At 46.5% G+C, this 20,468-nt stretch overlaps 1 protein-coding gene across 1 annotated transcript in view; it reads right to left on the reverse strand.

Moving 5' to 3' along the window:
* Positions 1-20,468, reverse strand: part of LOC148683575 (kinase suppressor of Ras 1-like) — an 80,760-nt gene that overhangs the window by 13,533 nt on the left and 46,759 nt on the right. Inside the window, exon 2 of the mRNA XM_088658203.1 lies at positions 10,896-11,036. Within this exon, the coding sequence (XP_088514329.1) occupies positions 10,896-11,036 (141 nt within the window). The remainder of the gene's footprint in view (positions 1-10,895; positions 11,037-20,468) is intronic.

The raw sequence follows: 20,468 nt of genomic DNA on the forward strand, positions 1-20,468 counted from the left end.
GCCAGACTCCACATGAACTTTTTTTCAGAAGAATAAAGCCGGTGGGGGGGGGGGAGCTTTTTGCTAGATCTGAAGTACAAGCACCACAAACAAAACAAAACAAAACAAAACAAAACAAAACAAAGGTCAATAAACAAGGACTGTGCCAGCGCAGTCTCAAATCCACAAGCAGAAATACAAGGAGGCTGGGGAGGCAGAGAGAGAGAAGTTGTGCAGAAAATGGCACTTGTATACCAATCCACACATTTTAAAGGTGCACTCACAGCCAGCTAGGAAAACCAGGAGCCTGTTCAAGCATTCTCTCCAGCCACCTAAGTCTCCTTGCGGGGTCAGGATCTCCCCACAAAACGCACCCCTCCGGTGAACTGCAGCCTCTCCCAGCAATCAAACGCTACAGACGGGACAACGGAAACTTGATTGACGAGAACCCCTGCTAGGAGAGAGCAGGGCCAGCTCAGGCACGCCTTGGAAACAAGGCAGCTTGCTAAAAACTGGTTTGAGATCCGTCATCGCTCTTTAACACACAAATATGCATACACAGGGGAAGGAAGGGATTTGAGGGAGGAGAAAACTGCCGAAGGGAAGGTGTTTTGTTCCTTGCATTGCTTTCTTCGTTACTTAAGAACATCAAGAGCAGGATCAGGCCAAAAGCCCTTCTAGTCCAGCATCCTGTTCTCACAGTGGCCAACCAGATGCCAGTGTGGGGTAATGGCTTCGAGCAGGGTTTCCCAAACTCGAGTTGCTTTTGGACTACCACTCCCATCATCCCTAGCTAGCAGGACTAGTGGTCAGGGATGATGAGAATTGTAGTCCAAAAATAGCTGGAGACCCAAGTTTAGAGTTTCCCAAGGACCTGGGAAACCATGGTTTGAATCCTCGCCCAGCCATCATGCTGAATGGGTGACCGTAAGCCCCTCACCATCTCTTGGGCTAGCCTACCTCACAGGGTTGTTGGGAGAGTAAAATATGGGGGGGGGAGAACAACGCTTGCCACCTTGAGCTCTTAAGATGAAAAAGCGGTATATAAATATAATAAATAAATGCCCCTATGGGAAGATCAGCTGCTAGGCAGTGAGGCTGAGCAGCCTCAACAAAGCCCCGTTGCACCTCTGGTCTCTTTGGGACTTTCTCCACCCTCTCCGACATCCTCTTTGAGCTCCAGGGAGAGTCTCCTTCCAAGCCACAAAGACTCTCCAGCTCTCTCCCGCCATTTCATGGTCTGATTCTATTCATTCATTCATTTCCCAGCACCGCATGTTGCACGCAAGTCAATTGCACGTTAAGGGGGGGGGGGTACGCCTGTACTGCCTTTGACAGCGGAAGGAAAACCATTGCCGTTGTGTCTAATAGCCACTGGTGGTTTTATTCACCTGCGTCTCCACTATCCAGGACAGAGAGAAAGAGTGGGAGGGGAGGGGGAGGCCTGCTCCTGGCTTAACACTTGGGGAAAATACAACCATGAACTCAGGTTTGGAAGAAGCAAATCTGCCAATCAGCACAAATCTGCCAATCAGCACCTCAGTGTTGATGGTGTTACAATTGGAATGCATAGCCCTTAACAGCTTAAGGGAAAGTTCACTTGCAGGATACCAAAGGATTCCTGCATTGCGGGAGGTGAGCCTTGTGGTCCCTTCCGACCCTACAATTCTGGGCCCGCTTGACCGCTGGAAACTGCGTGACTGGCCCTGTTAGAGGTGCCTCAAAATACTCACCCTGCGCTTGAAAGCAACCCATATTTTAGTGTGGCAGCGTATGCAAGTTGGAGTTTCCTGCCTGCTGACATGAAGCAAGCACCTTTGCTGCACTATTTCAGCGCCTGCAGAGAATGTTTTGGTACAGGCAAGGTGATCCAGACACACAGAAGGCCGACATGTGCTTCATCTCTTTTTTTAGCTACCGTGGATTTTAACCATACTTTTGTAGAATGCTTTGGTAGACTTGCTTTTAACTTTTCGTCCACCAAGAATTTTATATTTTAAAAAAACATTCTGTTTATTGTTTTCAATTTTGCAGCAAATACATAACTATTGAAACCATCTCATTATCCGCGACTCCCCTTTCCCCACCTTCCGTGGTTCATTAAAATTTCTCCTATTCAACAAGCATATCCAAAATGTCCCTTTACCCCTTTCATTTTCACCTTCCTTCTTACATTACTGTATTAAACTTTCTCTGCTCTGATTATTCTAATCCTGCTAGCGTTTAAAGATGTTTACAATAAGAATTTTACATTTTTGTTAACTGCTCAGAGGTTCGCTTCCCCACCCCCACCCCCGTTCAAGTGGCATATAACTTTTGTTCAATAAATAAAGGGCGGGTGGATCTTTGCTGAAGGCAGATCTTCCTGTGATCAGCACCATTCCAGAGCTCTAATCCAGAGCTCCCAGGTGGAACCAGCCACAGTAGGGAATGTGTAGGAAAGAGCCTTATATGGAGCCAGACCATTGGTCCACCTAGCTCAGTAGAGGCTGGACTTTGGGGGGGGGGGACCACGAAATCAGCAGAGCTGCCTTGCCACGCTACAAAGTCAGTCACGTAATGCACTTCAACATCTTTAAAAAAAGGGGGGGAATACCCTCCAAGTGTCCAGATTTTCCAGGGACAGTCCCAGAATTACAAAAGCCACCAGCCACCCCGGCTTCTGATTTGATACCAGAACATCCCCATTTCCCCTAGCAGCACCGCTGCTGAGCTCAGGGAGCAGGATGAGGGCAGTTCATAGCGGCTGCTGGAGAGCGGCTGCGGCCGCCGAGGCTTTGAGGGGCAGGCGGAGGGCAGGGCCGCCCTAGGTGGGAAGAAAAGGCGAGAAGAGCAGAGCACAAGGAGTCTCGGGGTCTTTAATTATTATTATTAAATAAAACCTTTGTGCTCCAGCATCTAATCTTGCTCCTTCCTGAGACTTATTTGTTGGTGTGTGCTTTTCTGTTTGCAAACCTACCAAAGAATGAAATAAAATCAGAATCGATGGGTTTTCTCGAGGGAATGCGTGCTGTGCCCCGTTGGTATAGTGGTAGTGGAAATGCCCTGCCGGGGGGGGGGGGAAATTGAGGGGCTGAGGAGGATTAACTGGCGGGAGAGTGAGTGAGAAATGTCTCCATTTTCATCTGAGGAATGTTGGAGGGGTATAGGAAAGGGGGGGAACCCCTCTCAGTTAAGACCACCAAGTCCAGAGCCTTAATGTTGCCCATTTGGCACCACCGCGTCTCCTTCCTCGGTCTTCCTGCCGCTTCCTCCTGCGAAATGGGTAGATCGGTGCTTTGTAGCCCCTCAGTTCAAACAGCCACCTCTTCTCCAGCAGCCTCCACACTTCCACAAATCCAGCTCACTCTACCATTCCCTCCTTTCTCCATGTGTTGTTGTTGTTTTTTTACAGAAATATACTGATTGCAGTAGCAGAAACCACAGCAGACAATCTCTGAACTCACCTCAGGAACCGCCATCTCGGGACAGGCGAGGCCTCTCACGCTCCGCAGTGTGACTGCCTGGCTCCCATTCAGGTCTTCAGGACTTCTTGCTGTGGCCCAGTTCCACAAGCACTGCATTGTTATACCGCACTGTAATCTCTTTCCCCCCCAAACTACAGGATTTTACAAGCTGTCATTCGTCTTGTTTTGTTTTGTTTACAAAAAATCCACCATAGGCTTTCAAATTTTCAAATTAACAGCAGCAGACAAAAAAAGGAGGGGTGGGGTAAAAAAAAAAAAATCAACAAGCTACAAACTGGAGTTTTCCCAAGATTGATACCAGACTGGATCGGGGAGGGGGAAAGCCAGCCAGCCAGCCAGCCAGGCCAGCAAAAAGGCAAGCCTCTCTCTGCCCGATGTGGTGGAGTCAGCAGATATTTTAAATTGTAGCCAGCAGGCTATTTCTGAAAAGGGGGGTGGTCCTGGGGCTTTCCAGCCTCCCCAGTGCCTGCCAGATTTATTTTTGGGATTTGGCAGAGCAGGAGGGGAGCAAATCGGCTGAGAGGAGGTGGGCGGTGGGGAGAGACCTGCTTGCTTGTTTGTGTTCAGAAGGTGGAGGGAAGTTCAGATCCTACAACGTTTTCCGAGATTTTAAAAATAGGGACTTGTTTGATGTCCGTGTTAACAGTCCCCTTCTCGGACCAAGATACCTGGCAACACAATACCTAAAGTGGGTTTTTTTTGGGGGGGGGGTTCCAGGGAAGGGACTAGATATATTTATAAAAGTGTGGTGTGTTTTTTAACCATGCCTGGATAAATAGATACGGTGAGTTTCAATAGTGGAGGACACCATTTGATTACCCATTTCCTTTGTATTTACATTTCGGTATAAATACTAGATCATATATATTAATTATAAACCTTAAAAGAATCCCCCCCCCCAGAATTGGGATAGTTATGTTGTATTCTGCATATTCTGTATAAAACAAATTTATGTACAGAACAAGGCTGTGAACACGCCATAACTTTAAAGTGCATTCAAAACACAACCCCACCCAAAATAAAGATTTATGGGAACTGTAGTTTGTTGAGGGGATGGGAACTGTAGTTCTATGAAGGGCAAACTACCATTTCCAGGGTTTTGGGGAGGGGGTGCTTTAAAGGTACGGCGCATATGCAGCCTCAGAAAAAAACTCAGTCCTCCCAGGAGCAGCTTCCCCAGCTCTAGCACACTGCTAAAGAGCTCATCTCCATTTACTCTACGGTCTATTTGCAGGACAGGTTTTTGCAGGGTAACCAGAGATGAAAAGGAGGCAGCCTGTACTTTGGTTAAACAACTACCAACAGGGTGGTGGACTAAGCCTGGGAAACTCTAGATTCGAACCCTGACCCAGTCATGTTGCTGCCCTCTGACTTTGTGCCCGAGACTCCCTCCCTCCCTCCCTCTCTCTCTCTCTCTCTCTCTCTCTCTCTCTCTCTCTCTCTCTCTCTCTCTCGACAACACCCCGAAATGGTTGGTGGGAAATAGATGGGGTAAAAAGCGTCAAAAATAAATGATGACCTATCATATCCAATATACTCAGTGAGTGGGTTGAAGCTTGCCTCCACGACCCCATGCCCCACCATAAACATTCATTCAAAGCATGCTTATGTGTGAGAGCTGCCTCGGCCTGGATGTATCCATGCAGCAAATTAAGGTGGCACAGTCCGAAGGTGAGACGGTACCACTTCAGGATGCAGGCGGACAAGCCACATTTTAAATGCCTGCCTAAAAGAAAAAGGGCTCCCTGCAAGGAGAAAACTAGACCCAAAGGGCAAGGCTAGATAGAGTCTTTTCTAGCTGAATTTTGCAGAAGTACCATAAAGCTTGGCCGGAAGGCAGGGGGAGAGAGAACCACAATGGCTGCACAGGCAGAGTGACCATGGAATGCCGCCTGACATTCAGGACGAAGAAAGAGAAAACCAAGAGGAGGGGGAAACGGAATGGAGCACAGCTAGTGGGTTGGGCTGGCACCCTGAACAGAAACTCTTCATGCTGCAACTGTTGCTTTGTTTTGCTGAAGATCTCACCCCCTTGCATATAACCCCTGGGCTGGACCTGCTTCCCACTATTTTAAACAACTGAGATGACAACGCAGGGGAGATAACATCTTGGACATCACAGAAACGGTGTTTTCCCTCTCTGCAATCGCAGTGAATTGAGATCTCTGGGGAGACTGACAAACACCCTAGGGGAGGGGACTTTTCATATTGGGGCTTAAGTAATTCTAGAAACCCCCAATGCTGCGTTATGTCAACATCACAGCTGAGATACACTCACCCGCTTCACTCAAACCCTATGGAAAACTACTGGCCCAAGTATTGCAGAACGCAACTGCCAAAGCTCGCAGGCCAGCAGGAGGAAAGTGAAACAGCACCCCTCGCTTCTCAGCTGTGACAACAAAAAGAAGGAACACAAGCCTCCAATTAATTGCCTTGAGCATTTGCTTTGGGGTGGATTGGGCCCGGAAAGAGAGACAGAGAAAGCACAACAGCAACATCTCCCCCCACCCCTGCCCAACCCCACACTTAGGGCATATTGACCAAGCCCCCTCACCCCAGAAAAAAACACTAAAGCTGACATTGATAAAGGTGTCCGTCTTCCTTCATAGTGTTGACATCCCCCTAGTTTGGAAGAAATGCCCTTTAAAAGATCATTAAGAAGCCTTCTGGAATTAAATCTAAGTAACAGGCAGGCATTCCATTAGGCTGCCTTGTTCCATCAGGCTCTGGGAAAACTGGGAAGCAGAGCTCATCCCACCGGCCAGGAAAAGGTTCCCCAACCTGGGCTTAACTACAGCCCCAGGAACGGTTTTTCCCTGCCACAGTTTGACCACGGAACTTGTGCACGATGAAAAAGAAAGCCCTCTGAAATCTCTGCAAATTGCTTCTCTTCTGCTGCAACCTGGCTGTGACGGGTTTAGAACGAGGGTCTTCTGGGATTCTAGGGCACAAGCTTCAAAACATGCCCGAGACCCGGCACGCAGACAAATTTCAAATTAAGGCTGTCTGCCAGGAGTGCCAACTTGGCCCTGCAACTGTGGGTTCCCAGGGTTGTGGGTGCCATGCAACGTGCATTGCCCTGACCCTGAAGTTTGTGGCTGCCTGGCCCCTTATGTGGGGTATTTTGTGGGTGCTTGGGCACCCAGGGCCCCAGGGAGTTGGCACCTATGCTCTACAAATTTAAGGAAGTATCATGGCTTCTCCCAAAGAATTCTGGGGACTGTAGTTTGTGCTGAGAACTGTGAGGAGACCCCTATTCCACTTACCAGCTCAGTTTAATAGTCAATCCCTCTTCCCAGGGAATTCTGGGTACTGTAGCTCTGTGAGGGGATTGGGAATAGAGGTCTCCTAAGAATTCTCTTACACCCTTAAACTACAGTTCCCAGGATTCTCTGGGGGGGAGCCATGACCGTTTAAAGCTGTAGGATACTGCTTGATATGCAAAATGCAGGCGGCACCTAAGAGGTGGAAATTACAGTGAGAGACCATCGAATCCCTGGGTGGCCAAAACATCACTCATGCTTTCTGGTTTCCCCTGTAACAAAATGAATTAAAATCGTGACGGATGTGTCGGAGGACACATAAGATAGCGAAGTGACATCATCCCAGCTGCAGCTTTGAGATAAGGTTAATCTAAAGAATTCCACATATACACAGACATTTCGCTTTTGCAGTAAGCCCAAAGAGCTCTGCAAAGAGAGAGAGAGAGAGAGAGAGAGAGAGAGAGAGAGAGAGAGAGAGAGAGAGAGAGAGAGAGAGAAGTTCTGCCGTGTTCCACGGTGAGAAAATCTGCATGCAGAAATCTCAGCCCTCTGGTGGAATTTGGGAGTTGCAAGTGGCAGCGGCATGCAATGGTTAGGTCTTACACCTTCAGGGTGACAGAGACAAAGAAAAAGTCCTTTAGACAGAGCTGGGTCAAAAGAATATTTACAAGCCTGTTCCAGGGCTTTCCTAGGAAACCAATAACGTCACAAGTCATTCACCGCATCAAAGAAAACTGAAAAAAAACTTTATAGTTTATAAACCAAAGAGCCTGTGGATTGGGTGAGCTACGTGAGGAATGTCACGAACTGGGCGGGGCGGTCTCCTCTTTCAGCTCAAATTGGCTGGAGAAAAGCAAGAGCTCCCAAGCATGTGCAGAGGTCGTTTTCAAAGCAGATATTGGGGAGAATCATCTCCATCAGCGGAGATTCTGTCTGACTGCAGAAGAGGAAAGAAGCGGGGGGATGGGGGCGGAGTGTTGCCGGGGGGGGGCAGTTAAAAGCTGGTGTAGCCCACAGAAGCTGTAATTCCCCTCACAATGCTCTAAACCCCAGAGTGGTTTAACAATCAAGACTTCTTCCCAGGGAATACTGGGAACTGTAGTTCTTTTGAAGGGGACACGGGTCTTCTAACCACTCCCGGCTCCTTTAACTACAGTTCCCAGGATTCTCTGGGTGAAGCAATGACTCTTAAAGCAGTATGATACTGCTTTAAGTGCATAGGGCGGACGGGGGCCTTACTTCTAACTAAACACACAAAGTAGTACAGTGTACATTATCCAATACCTGGGGGAAATCTTTTAAAATACAGGAGGCTCTCAAGTTATGTGGGGGGGGGAAAGGGGGGTTATGTTCCAAGGCACCACACCTTTAAGTAAAATTGTATATATATGGGCCGACCTAGCCATGTTGCCCTTAACTAAGATGGCGACCAACGACTTGCCCTTACAGTAACGAAGCCCACAACGATGTAAGCCACCTTTAGCATGGTTTTAGCTTTGGTGGCTTACAAATAAAATGATTGACTGATTGATTGATAGATTGACTGATTGATTGATTGAGGAGTGTGCATAGCAGGCCCATTGAGAGCTCTGCCCAGCCCAGAAGAGCTCTATTGGCCAGCCTGGAGCGTCAATCAGCCAGCTGTGGAGGGAGGGCTCAACTTCTCAGAAGCCTCACTGCTAGGCTGCACAAGGCAGAACCGCGAAAGGAACTCCCTGGGGAGAATACCGTCACGCAACTGCGGGATACTCTATATATAACCGACACCCAGAGTGGATAAAATACCAACAGCCAAAGCACCTTCAGTGCCCCAAGATGATGATGATGCCTGTAGTGGGGAGCAGAATAGGCAGTCAAGCGGATCTCAAAAAAAAAGACCTATCACAGACCAAACCCCCCTCCCAAACCTGCCGGCTCCACCAGCCCCTCCAAGACAAGGGGGAATACCCAGAAGGAAATACCCTCAATTGTAACATCAACAGAAGTCCTGGAAATTGGGAGGGGGGGATTGACTTACTGTGGGAGGTGGCCATAATGGAGCAGAGGAAAAAGAAAAAGCCAACAAAAGACTCTCCAGCTCCCCCACTAGAGAAGGGAAAGAAAAAAGAGGATCCCTCCGTATGGGAAAGACTGTCAAGACCCAAACGGAGATTTCTACCCAAAGAAGAGAAAGGAAAGAAACCAACAACAACAACAAAGAAGTATACAGAAATGATTGATATTGAACCCCTCCCCTCCTCCTTCCACTCTGGTTACATACTTTCCTTCCTGTCCCCCATTCCCTGATAATTTGCAACCCCCCTGCTGCCAACCCCTACCATAATATTTCACACTAAATATATAGGAAGTATGTTATTGGTTTTAACCCATCTTCGGTTGCCAGATGTGCATCTTAACTTATCGTATAAGCGTTGGCAGACGACCGTTCTAATGGCAAGTAAGCGCAGGCATTGTCAATTGTCAACTGTCAACTGTCAACTGTCAACTGCCAGTTTCTTGGTGGGTTTTTTGAGTGTATGCGTCCTGTGAGCTCTGTTCTTGTTCGTCTACGAGTGAACTGTTGTCACTGACAAATATTTAATAAATGTAGTTGATGAACTTAGAGTGCCTTGGGCCTCTGACTTCTCTGAACATTTAACAAAGTACATGTTTCTTTCAGTTTGGCGAAGAATTGTTCATCAGCAATGCCCTTTAAATATTTTGGTTTTAGATTTTGAAAAATGATTTTAAAAGATTTTTGAGTGTTCAACATTTTACAGCAGATTTTCAATTGGTATTTGTTTTCTGTATTGTTTAAACCAGATCAAAATGTACTAAGTCTATAGGCAGAGATTATAAGTATTTATTGCTACAATTTAGTTGACAAATTGATGTTACTGTAAAGCCATACGTTCTGCTAAGTCTTGTTTGCTTGAAACACTAGAATATTTTTGAAGTGCACATGGCTTGTTGTGTATTTTTGTTGCACGGCCAAAAATGGCATATCTTCTGAGTTAGGCCAATGAAACCCAGAGACAAGAAGAGGAGTTAGGAGTCCATTTTGTTTATTGCAAAGCAATAGGCTACAGTCGAATCTTTCCGCAAAACTGCAACCCCACCTAAAGGTCGGGCAGGGGTATTTATAACATTTCAAACAAAGGATTTCAATTTAACCAATCATGTTTTAACATTATCTCATCCTAGTTTAGTACGCATGTCCATTATTACCCAATTCTAATTTAATACGCATGTGCAATAAGCATTGCTAATTGAACCTTGATTCTTAGTATCTGTTACACTGTGAGTTAGTATGCGTGTTGGGAACCTGTGTTACGTGTACCATGTAACAACTTATGTTCTAGCTTATGAATTGCATCTTTGTGATTGACGTATTAGCTGACCTTCTATCCCAGTAGGGACGGCTTCTTGCTAAATCATCAGTTTCTTTAAAGCATCAGGTTACCATAACTCTTCTAATATAAGCATATTCCAGGATTTATAAGGATTTACATTATCGCCTTAATTGTGGCCCTTTGGGCCCCTGCTACATATTAAGTGATTCACCTTTTTAAACCCAAGATTCACCAAGATGTACTTTAATTCAGGGCATTATAAAGTTAAACATTTCTGGAACAATCTTCATTTTTAAAACACTTTTGACAAATAAACTAAATATAATGAATTTTTTTAAAAAAATCGTATATATACAGTGGTACCTCAGGTTAAGAACTTAATTCGTTCTGGAGGTCCGTTCTTAACCCGGAACTGTTCTTAACCTGAGGTACCACTTTAGCTAATGGGGCCTCCCGCTGCCGCCACACGATTTCTGTTCTCATCCTGAAGCAAAGTTCTTAACCCGAGGTACTATTTCTGGGTTAGCGGAGTCTGTAACCTGAAGCATCTGTAACCTGAGGTACCACTGTATTTGAAACACCACTGAAAAAGTATGCAAAGACACGGTTCTGCCCTCGCCCCTTTCTGTCCCTTTTTGCAACATTTTTAGGTCACTTCTGGGTTTGGCGTTACATGCAGTCAGGGACGTTATCGGCCGCGCCTAAAACAGCCACTGCCTGTACCCAGGCCACAGACCTACCATTAATTTTAAAATAAATAAATAGATTCAAGGGTACGCAGAGAGAATTGTAGACAATGAAACGGCTCCATTCTCCTGACCGGGAAGCTGGGACGTACGTTCCCACCGGCTTACCTGAACGACGTCTTTCCTCACGTTGACAAGATACAGCCAGTCGCTGAACCGCGGGTAACTGTTCAGCTCCACTGTCCTTTCGTTCAGGGGGACAGTCAACTTGCACTGAAGCTGGGTGCCAATATAACGGACAAGTTTCACCTGCCAAGGGAGGAGGGAAAAGGATCACAAACAAAGCACCAGGAAACATCTAGCAGCACAAGTCGGTAACCCATTAATACACGTAGTTGTTATTATTATCATTAGCATTTGCACCTGGCTCTTCAGCCAAAAAGACTCCCAGGGTGGCTTACATGCCATCCGTTTTAAAAAGGACAGCCCCTGCCTGCATGCTTACGACCTGAAATGCATAGCACGCAAGGAAAGAAGACAGGGAGGGAAGAGGAAAAATGCAAGCTCGGGCACCAGCTCTTAAACAGTAGTTCTTATAATGACCAGTGGGCGTAGAAACAACTCAATGAAGAGAGGCACTTCTAGAATCATAGAATTGCAGAGTTGGGAGGGGTCTCCGAGGGTCATCTAATCCAGCCCCCCGCAATGCAGGAATCTCAAAACTTAATAGAGCTGGTCCTTCAGCAAAGCTAATGAAATAAGCCCTGCTTCCCATTTCTCCCACAGGTAAATGATTTGGCAGGTCTTCCAGCTTCTCAAGCAAGAGGAATAAAGTGCTCAGACTCTTTTCTTAAAGGTATTTCAGTGAGGCTGTCCCAAGCAGTTGCTTTTAAGAAAAATGGTTTAAGGTATTTTTGACTGCAAAGGGGGGCTGGTTCATTAGGGCAAGTGGGGCACTGCCCTATCAACCTCAGTCTCCCTTAACCAACCCCCTCCTGACTGCCTTCTTATTTACAGCCAGCCCAGTCCGGGGTGGGGGGTGGGATGGGGGACACACACTAGCTATCCACTTCTGCCCTCCTTAATCCACACAGAACTCAACAAGTTATGGGCAAAGCTACAATTATTTGGTTCCACCTGTCACAGGCTCCAGCCGATGTTCACTTATTCATTTTATGTCCGGGACAGAAATTGATCCAGCAAACATGATTGCCATTTGCTGTTGTCGCTTTCAGTTCACAAGCAAAACCAATGACATTCTATTTGCATTGTGTTTCCTTAGCACCAAACTACACGCAGTGGAATAGCCGTAAGGGCAATGAAACGAACATAAATAATTGCACAAATTACCGGTATGTGATTTTCCTACAGATGATGAATAGTGTAGTTTTTGGCAGCAGATGAACTGCAGTAGAATGGCAACTGTGCTGCAGGCATCAAATACAGGAACAGAAAGCAATGCCTTCTTAAAATTCCTGCTACCTAATACATTTAACTGGAGGTGCCAGGAGACTGAAGCAAGAGCCTTGAACACAGAAGGTAACAATTTGGGGAAGACTGATCTAGCCAACAAATAGGATGAAGGTGGACTGGGCCACTTTCAGACATATGCATTCAAACCTCCAGTCCATTCCTTTGCTGTAGCAACCTGTGGATTCTTTTTAATGCACAATATTTGTATTTTTAATGTCTCTCCCCCCCCCCCCCCGGGGCCCTGCATGGACATTTCTGTGCACATTTCACAACATGTATTACCGTATGCATTTTATTCTAAAATACTTTGGGGAGGGGAGTTGGATGCATTTTAAACCAATGCAATTTTTTGAGCCCAGAACTGTATTGCAAAATCTGGGGAAGGGTGGAAGCCAAAGGCTAATTCTGTTCTGATCCACATAGTATCAGCCCAAGAACTGCATACCTAGCCTGCTTTCTTTAAAAAGTGTGGGGCGAAACTTAGCTCCTCCAACATCCCTGAAGTCCAAACATCCTGTTTCCTCCAGTGGCCAATCAGGTGCCTCTGGGCAGCCCCCCAGCAGGGAAGGAAGGAAACAGCCCTCTCTCCTGTCATTGCCCCACAGCGGATGAATAAGGAGAAGAGTGAAACACAAGACCTTTTACACATACACACACACACACACACACACACACACACACACACACACACACACCTCCTTTCAGTCTTGGTCAAATCTATGAAGCCTTGCAAATGTTATCCCAGACGTGTAAATACTGCTTATCAGCAATGGAGAAGGCTGACTCAGCTAAGACAACATTTGAAATGACCCGAAAGATATATTTCCCGCTGATTCAGCACCGCGGTGGGAGCGGCACTGGTTCCATGGGAAAGGCCCACGAAATCTGACTTCGCCTTCATGTTTAGAATAGATCATTCACACACACACACACACACACAGAGAGAGAGAGAGAGAGAGAGAGAGAGAGAGAGCACCGCAGGTTGTCCCTGCTAAGCGATGCCATCTCTGCCGCTGCGATAATGTCTAAACAACCACGTACATCAGGTCTGCCCTGGAAAGATTTCCATTCAGTGGGCAGGCGTTCCTATTCTCCCTCTCTTTTTTTACCTTCTTCCTTTTTTTACAGCGAAGGCTGCTGCTGCTGCTGCTCCCTATAACTTTTCTGGGAATATTTTTGCAAGTCTGTTACAAGCCTAGGAGATTCAGGAGAAAGGAAGAGTACTGTCTTCACGCAGTACACAGTGAAAGGATGGATTTTGCTCCCATGAGAGGCAGTGATGCCCAGCAAGGTGGGGTTGTGGAGTTCTTTTTTTATATTAAAAAAAGATTAGTTCAATTCTTGGATAATATCAGCAGCTACTAAGACAGGATGGCTGTGTTCTACCTGTGCTGTCAGGGGAATTCGTGGCTCTGAATGCTACTTGCCAGGAATCAAAAGTGGAGAGCACACTGTTATGGGCTTCCCTTGGGGGCATCTTGAAAGCCAGTAGGGATCTCATTATGTTCTTTTGCATCACACATTGCATAGTAGCGTATGTGTGTTGTAATGTAACTCAGCGTGGAGTACAGGGCATTCCCACCTGGGCTATGATCAAATCCAGGACATTTTTCTCCAACACAGTGGCTGAATTATGTGCAGCCAGATAACTTACAATACAGACCAGGGTTTCTCAAAGCTCTGTAGGTCACTGAGCTTATCAAATCGTCATCAAAGCCAACCCAAATTCCTAGGAAGTTATCTGAGAGTCTTCCTGCTCTTTCGCTGAATGCCCCCCCCCCAATTCTTGCATTGCAGGGGGTTGGACTAGATGGCCCTTCCAACTCTACAGTTCTATAACCCCTGATTGGCCATGCTGGCTGGGACTGATGGTGTTGGGAGTTCCACAACCTCTGGCAGCCACCAGTTCCCCACCCAGAGATCTCAAGAAAATTCTGGCGAAAATGGAAACAGGAGCTGAAACGGCCAGCATTTGCTTATACATCCCATGTCTGCAAAATCAACCTGCCTTGGTATTCACCAATGCTGATGCTTTCAGTTCACAAATGATACACAACTGAGGTTCCCCGCTCCTTTCTGTCCTCATTTGCTTTGTGTTTCCTTTGCACTGGAATGAATGGGTTGGAACGGTATGACCGTTTACGGATTTAACAGTGCAAGTTATGCCATTTCGCCACAGTGGACAGTGAGGTGAGCAGCGTGGGTTTTGGGCAGAAGGCGGACTGCAGCGGAATGGAGACGGCGCTGGAAGCGACAAGCACGGGGCGGAATGGAAAATGATGCCCTTCTTATAAACCCCATTCCCACTCAGACACAAACCTCCAGTGCAGATAACAGAATGGTAAACTGTTTGCATTTCTCACCTCTAGGGCCCTGAGCCCGGGACACATACAAGCCTCAGCTGTCCTTACAAGGCAAGCGGTTTGCTGGCTCCCTTTAGCTTACAGCGCATGGGAACATAGGGAGGTGAGTTGCACCGAGTCAGAGAAATCTTTCCTGCGCCACTTGAATTGCCATTGCTCACACTGCACCACATTCTGTTCACACAAGGCAGACCCGAGATTCCAAACGGAGGACGGTGGGGTGTGCTTTGCACGAGCAGCGATGCTGACTAAAACACCAGCTTTTGGGGGCAAGTGACGTTTTCTCACTTCCCACACAGCTACTTTCTCAGGTCTTGAGAACAGCATGCTGGAATTTTATTAAGCAGGTTTTTATTTTTGCGTTTCTCGGGGTGTCAAAGGGCGTGTGCGTGTGTGAGAGAGTGAAAGTGAGAGAGATGCAGTTGAAAGCAAAAAACCCCAAACACCCCAGTCAGTCGCGGCAAGGAGAAATTCAGATAGAGAAAAAGAACAAGAGAGTCAAAGAGCGCCTTATGCAAAGTGACCTGTTCATAAATTGAAGGACTGGGCCAATTTAATGCCATGGTGGCTGGTACCCATTGAGGCTGATAGGGAGACCAAACAGTAGGTAGAACCAGCTGACTATTTCTCCCCATGCCTCCATTCTCCTGGCAAGTCTGCAAGGGGCAACGCCAAGATGAAGGGGGAGGAAGCTGGCAGGCCATGCCACCGTCTCGACTGGGTGTAAGAAGATAGGTAAGGGGATGGGGGCCTGGTTGAAGGCAGAATGAAGTTGGTGGTGGGGCAAGGGCCCCCATTCAAACAAATGGACCAAGCTTCACTGGGGTTATGAAAACCACAAACCACAAGAGGTCTACTGGACCATCCTCAACTTCTTCATGCTGTGCGTAAACTGTGGAACTCCCTCCCATAGGAGGGAGCGAGGGCTTCCAACTTGGACGGCTTTAAAAGAGGACTGGACAGATTCGTGAAGAAAGTTATCAATGTCTACTCGCAGCAATGGAGGCAATATTCAGCCTCCACAGCCGGAGGCAGTAGTGATTCTGAATACAAGTTGCTGGAAACAGCAGGAGGGGAGAGTGCAGGGTCCTGCTCATGTGAGAACAGGATTGCTGGACTAGATGAGCTGTTAGCCTGATCCAGCAGGGCTTGTATCGTGTTCTTAGGTTTCCAGCAGCCTGCACGGAAATTGAGCAGGATGAAATATGAAGTAAAGGGGTTTTCCTTTCCCCAGTGGAATAAAGCAATGGCTGGCAGCAACATGGGAAAAGGTTCTGACGAGGCATTTGGGAAAGGAGAACAAAGTCCATATGCAGGAATGAAGGAAGCCATGAGAAAGATGGGGAGAAGCTCGGAGAGAGAACAGAAGTGTCCATTTATTGCAGAAAACATCTAAACATAATCTAACTGTATTTTTATTGCTTCTTTTATTTCTTACTGTATTTTAATGTATGGGAATTTGGAGCCTATACCTAGAAGCTTCAAAATAGTTACTTTAGCATCTAGCACACTGCAATTGTAAACAACAGGGAAAGAAAGAAAGAAAGAAAGAAAGAAAGAAAGAAAGAAAGAAAGAAAGAAAGAAAGAAATCCAAAAACAACCCAATGAGATTTACTGCTTAGAGGCCACAGAATGCTCATCAACTGTTGAGCAAAAACTGGGGATGATGGGAAATGAAATGGAATATCCAGAACAAGGTCTGCCCCCACAGTAGTCATCACCCCCATCTCATTAAAAAGCCCCCCCCCAAATGCTTTAACCTTTACTTGACAGGAAGGTGCTCCATCCAGTCAATCTCTTGAGAGCAGGAGACTGTTAATCTCAAGGTCCTGGGTTCAAGCTCCACACTGGGCAAGAGACTGCTGCATTGCTGGAGGTTGGACTAGATGACCCTCGTGGTCCCTTCCCACTCTTACGATTATATGATTTGGATGGCCCTTTTCTGAACCCAAAACTCTACATAGGAAACTCAAGAGCATCCAGCTTGGGAAGACTTTGAAGAGCTTTCCCTCCCCAGGTCAATCTGTCCACAGCAAAGAGAAACAGGCCACTTTTCTATGGGGTTGGGGAGAGGTGGCCTTACGAACAGAGGCAGAATTCGAACGCAGGTGTCAGGATAGGAGTTCGATTCTGCGTCCACTTGGAATGCATGAGCAAACACAGAAGCTCTCGTACCCCTGCTGAACATGCAGCAATTAAGGTACACAAACACTCAGAGGCATATAAATTAACACAAGTTCTAAAGTGGCCCATCCAAGAGATTGTTCCAACCTGACTTGTTGCTTTCTACACCTGGCCCTGGCGGGCATCCAGCAAGACTGGCTTTTCTAGTTCTCAGATTTCAAAATCCAGTGGAGCTGCTTTCAGCTGAAACCTGTTATCACTTTTACTGCTTTCTGAGCCTGGAACCAGCAAACTTGTGAGACAAGGGGCAGAGGACAAGTGGCCAGAGGTGATGGGGGCACATGGCTTTAGATTTATACATACACATACATATATTTGGAAACTTCTTTGAGATTTGGATTTCAGGCCTTCTGAAACATTCACCATCTTGCTGCCATTAACACACTTCTGCTTTATCCTTCCAGGACAGCAAGACAGTCTCTGCTATGGGGTGTGTGGAACCCCTGCCCCCCACCCAAAAAAACAACAACCTCTCATCAGTCCCAGCCAGACTAGCTAATGGTCAGGGATGGTTTATTATTATCTATTTTCATTAACAAATCGCTTCCCCTGGAGGCATCTCGAAACGATTTACAACATCGTGACATATATGAAGGTTACAGATCTAAAAACAATTGCATGTATAAAAACGATTTTTAATCAACTTTTATAGGGTTTCTAAGGTCTCACATATAGAATAAATGTTGATAATTGCGCAAGGTAAACACACATACATAGGTATATAAACCACATGTCTAAGATGGTACAGGAGAGCAATCCAAAAGTCATCTTGGCTTTCCTAAAGAATCTAAATATTTCCTCTGCCTACTTAATCCCCCTTGCCTGAAAACATAGAGGCAGACAGCAATCAGGGGAAGTTCCTGAAGGGATTCCTCTCATTTATCTATGAACCTTCTTTGTATTAATTGCCATTGTTTGCCCAGATGCTCTGCACTAAGGGATGTCTAACGGGCACCCTGACTTGCTAAACCCTCAGGAATATCACACCTTGGCCTGCCTGAGTCAATGTAACCCCACTTTATGTGTGATGAAATTTTGTAGAGGGGGTGTCCTCCTTCTCTACGCCAAAATGCAAACCCTTAAAAGAGACCTTTCTTCTTGGTTCTGGGTCTCTCGTTCCTCCTTGCCAGGAGGGGAGGGAACTCTGGTCGCCACAGAAAAATAAAGATCTGCCTTGATTTCACTGCATCCTGCCTCCATCCATTCATCTCTGACCGATCATGGACTTAGGGGAATTGGGCAGTAAAAGCCAAACCGCCCCTATTTTTCTATTTATATTATATTTACAAAAACCCAACTGTAAATAGAAAAACAGTTTAAAACAGCAATACGTGGTGTAAAAGCCATTTGGATCCTGGGCAGATACCAATGGGGATATTATTATTTTTTAGAAAGTTTATTGAAATGGGACGATGAGAGAGAAAGTACAGAACCATCTCGGAGGGCCACAAAGAATAAATACTCAAAGCAGAAACAGATCAGGCTTCAAAACCCTTCCCCAAACCACAGGAGAAATGTGGTAGCGTCCCAAGGGGGTCTGAAAGTCCCTGCTCTTCAAGAACAAATAAGAACTTCAAAAGGAAGATTCCCGCAGGAAAACTTCTGACCTAGGCCACCACCTGAACTATACCCTAAAGCAGCATCGTACCACTGTAAGCAGCCATGGCTTCCCCAAAAAATCCTGGGAACTGAGAGGTGCCGAGAGTTCTTGGGAAACCTCCTATGCCTCTCAGAGAGCTAGAATTCCCAGAGTGGTGTAGCAGTCAAACCCTCTTCCCAGGGAAGTCTGGGGATTGTAGTTCTGTGATACTGCTTTAAATGTATAGTTGCTCATGGGGCCCCCTAGGATCTAGCTGCAGATCCGAATTTGCTGTAGCAAGAAAGATGGGTGCAAATTCATCCCAAGGCTACAAGCTGAAGGATCTCTCCAAGCCCCAGGGAACGTTTCACAAACTTTTCACATTTCAATAAACATTTTGGCCACGCCACCTCCGACTTGAGCGGCTTAAATGCCGCCTCCCCCCTTGCCCTTACACAATTCTGGCACTGCCTGGCCGGTCGGTGCTTGTTGGACTTTGCTCCTTAGGCAGTCGCAACCGGTTACCAAACCCCAAAAGGAGGAGCGAGGGGCTTGTCTTGCCTGCTGTACTGAATTGGGCGTGATCTCTTCCTCCAGGGATGCCTCGGGAAGTAGTCGGATCTTTCTCTGCCCTACTTGCTATCCCCTCCTACCCTGGACCCCGAACGACTGTTGAATGCTGCCTGCAGGAAAGCATGGGAGCTGCGATCTCAAGTTTGAGAAATAAAAATATATGTAGAAAGAGGGAGACAAACAGGTGTATTGGTCTGGTGTTGTGGAGGGGTGGGGTCAAAAACCTGTTACTATTTAATAATTAATAATAATACTAATTTTATTATTTACACCCTGCCACCATCTAGCTGGGTTGCCCCAGCCACTCTTTCTACAATCAGGATGCCCTTCTCTGATGACCTAAAGGTTTCAGCTCTCTGATGAAAGGTTTCAGCCAATGCAAAGACGTCTTCTCACCCTTTGTGCTGTTAGGAGCCAATCAGAGGGAAAGGAGTCAGCCACTGAGGATGGGCTCCTACGGTCACTCTGGAGAAGGAACGTGAGTCAAACACCGCAGAGGAGGGCCTTCTTGGTGGTGGCGCCCGCCCTATGGAACACTCTCTCGTCACATGTCAAGGAAATAAACAACTATCTGACTTGTAGAAAACATCTGAAGGCAGCCCTGTACAGTGGTACCTTGGAAGTTCCTGCAGCCAATCGGAAGCCCCGTTGGATGTTTGGCTTCCAAAAATAGTTCGCAAACCGGAACAGTCACTTCTGGGTTTGCGGCGTTCGGGAGCCAAAACATTCAAGAACAAAGCTGTTCGAAAACCAAGCTACGACTGTATAGGGATTTTTTTTATATTTGGTGTTTTACTGTGTTTGATGTCTTAATTTGGTGTAAGTCGCCTAGAGTGGCTGGGGCAACCCAGTCAGATGGGCAGAATATTATTATTATTATTATTATTATTATTATTATTATTATTATTAATTCCCTATGCTCCAAAACAAAGCATTTAGGGACACTGAAAACACAAGGTACTGTGGTTCCAAGATAATGGTGTACAAGTTCTGTTACGTACTACAGAACTCAACAGAAACAAAACTTAAATCACTCCGAAACTGTACTGGAACACTCCAGATCATTTGGGAATCCTAGAATTGCAGAGTTGGATGGGACCCCGAGGGTCATCTAGTCCAACCCCCTGCAATGCAGGAATCCCAACTAAATCATACATGACAGGTGGCCACCCAACCTCTGCTTAAACACCTCCAAGGAAGGAGAGTCCACAGCCTCTTAAGGGAGACCATTCCACTGTCCAACAGCTCTTACTGTCAGAAAAAGTTCTTCCTGGTGTTTGGTTGGAATCTCCGACTAAGGGAAGGGCCATAGCTCATCTGCTTGGCCTGCAGAAGGCCCCAAGTTCACGCAGATCCATCTGAGAAGGCGGAGCCAGAGCCAAAACAGAATCACTTAATTCCAACTGGGTCCCCATCTTGTTGAATTCTGCAGGGGTAAAAGGAGGGGGGAGCCAATCCATTGGCTGGAGGATAGTGTCTGGCCGTGGAAGCTATCCTTCAGCCAATTCCTCACTCCCATTTGGTCACGCCCCAAAACAGGCACTCCTTCATCCACACCACGACTGCCA

Source organism: Zootoca vivipara, chromosome 14, assembly GCF_965207765.1.
Source record: "Zootoca vivipara chromosome 14, rZooViv2.hap1.1, whole genome shotgun sequence".
NCBI lineage: Eukaryota > Metazoa > Chordata > Lepidosauria > Squamata > Lacertidae > Zootoca > Zootoca vivipara.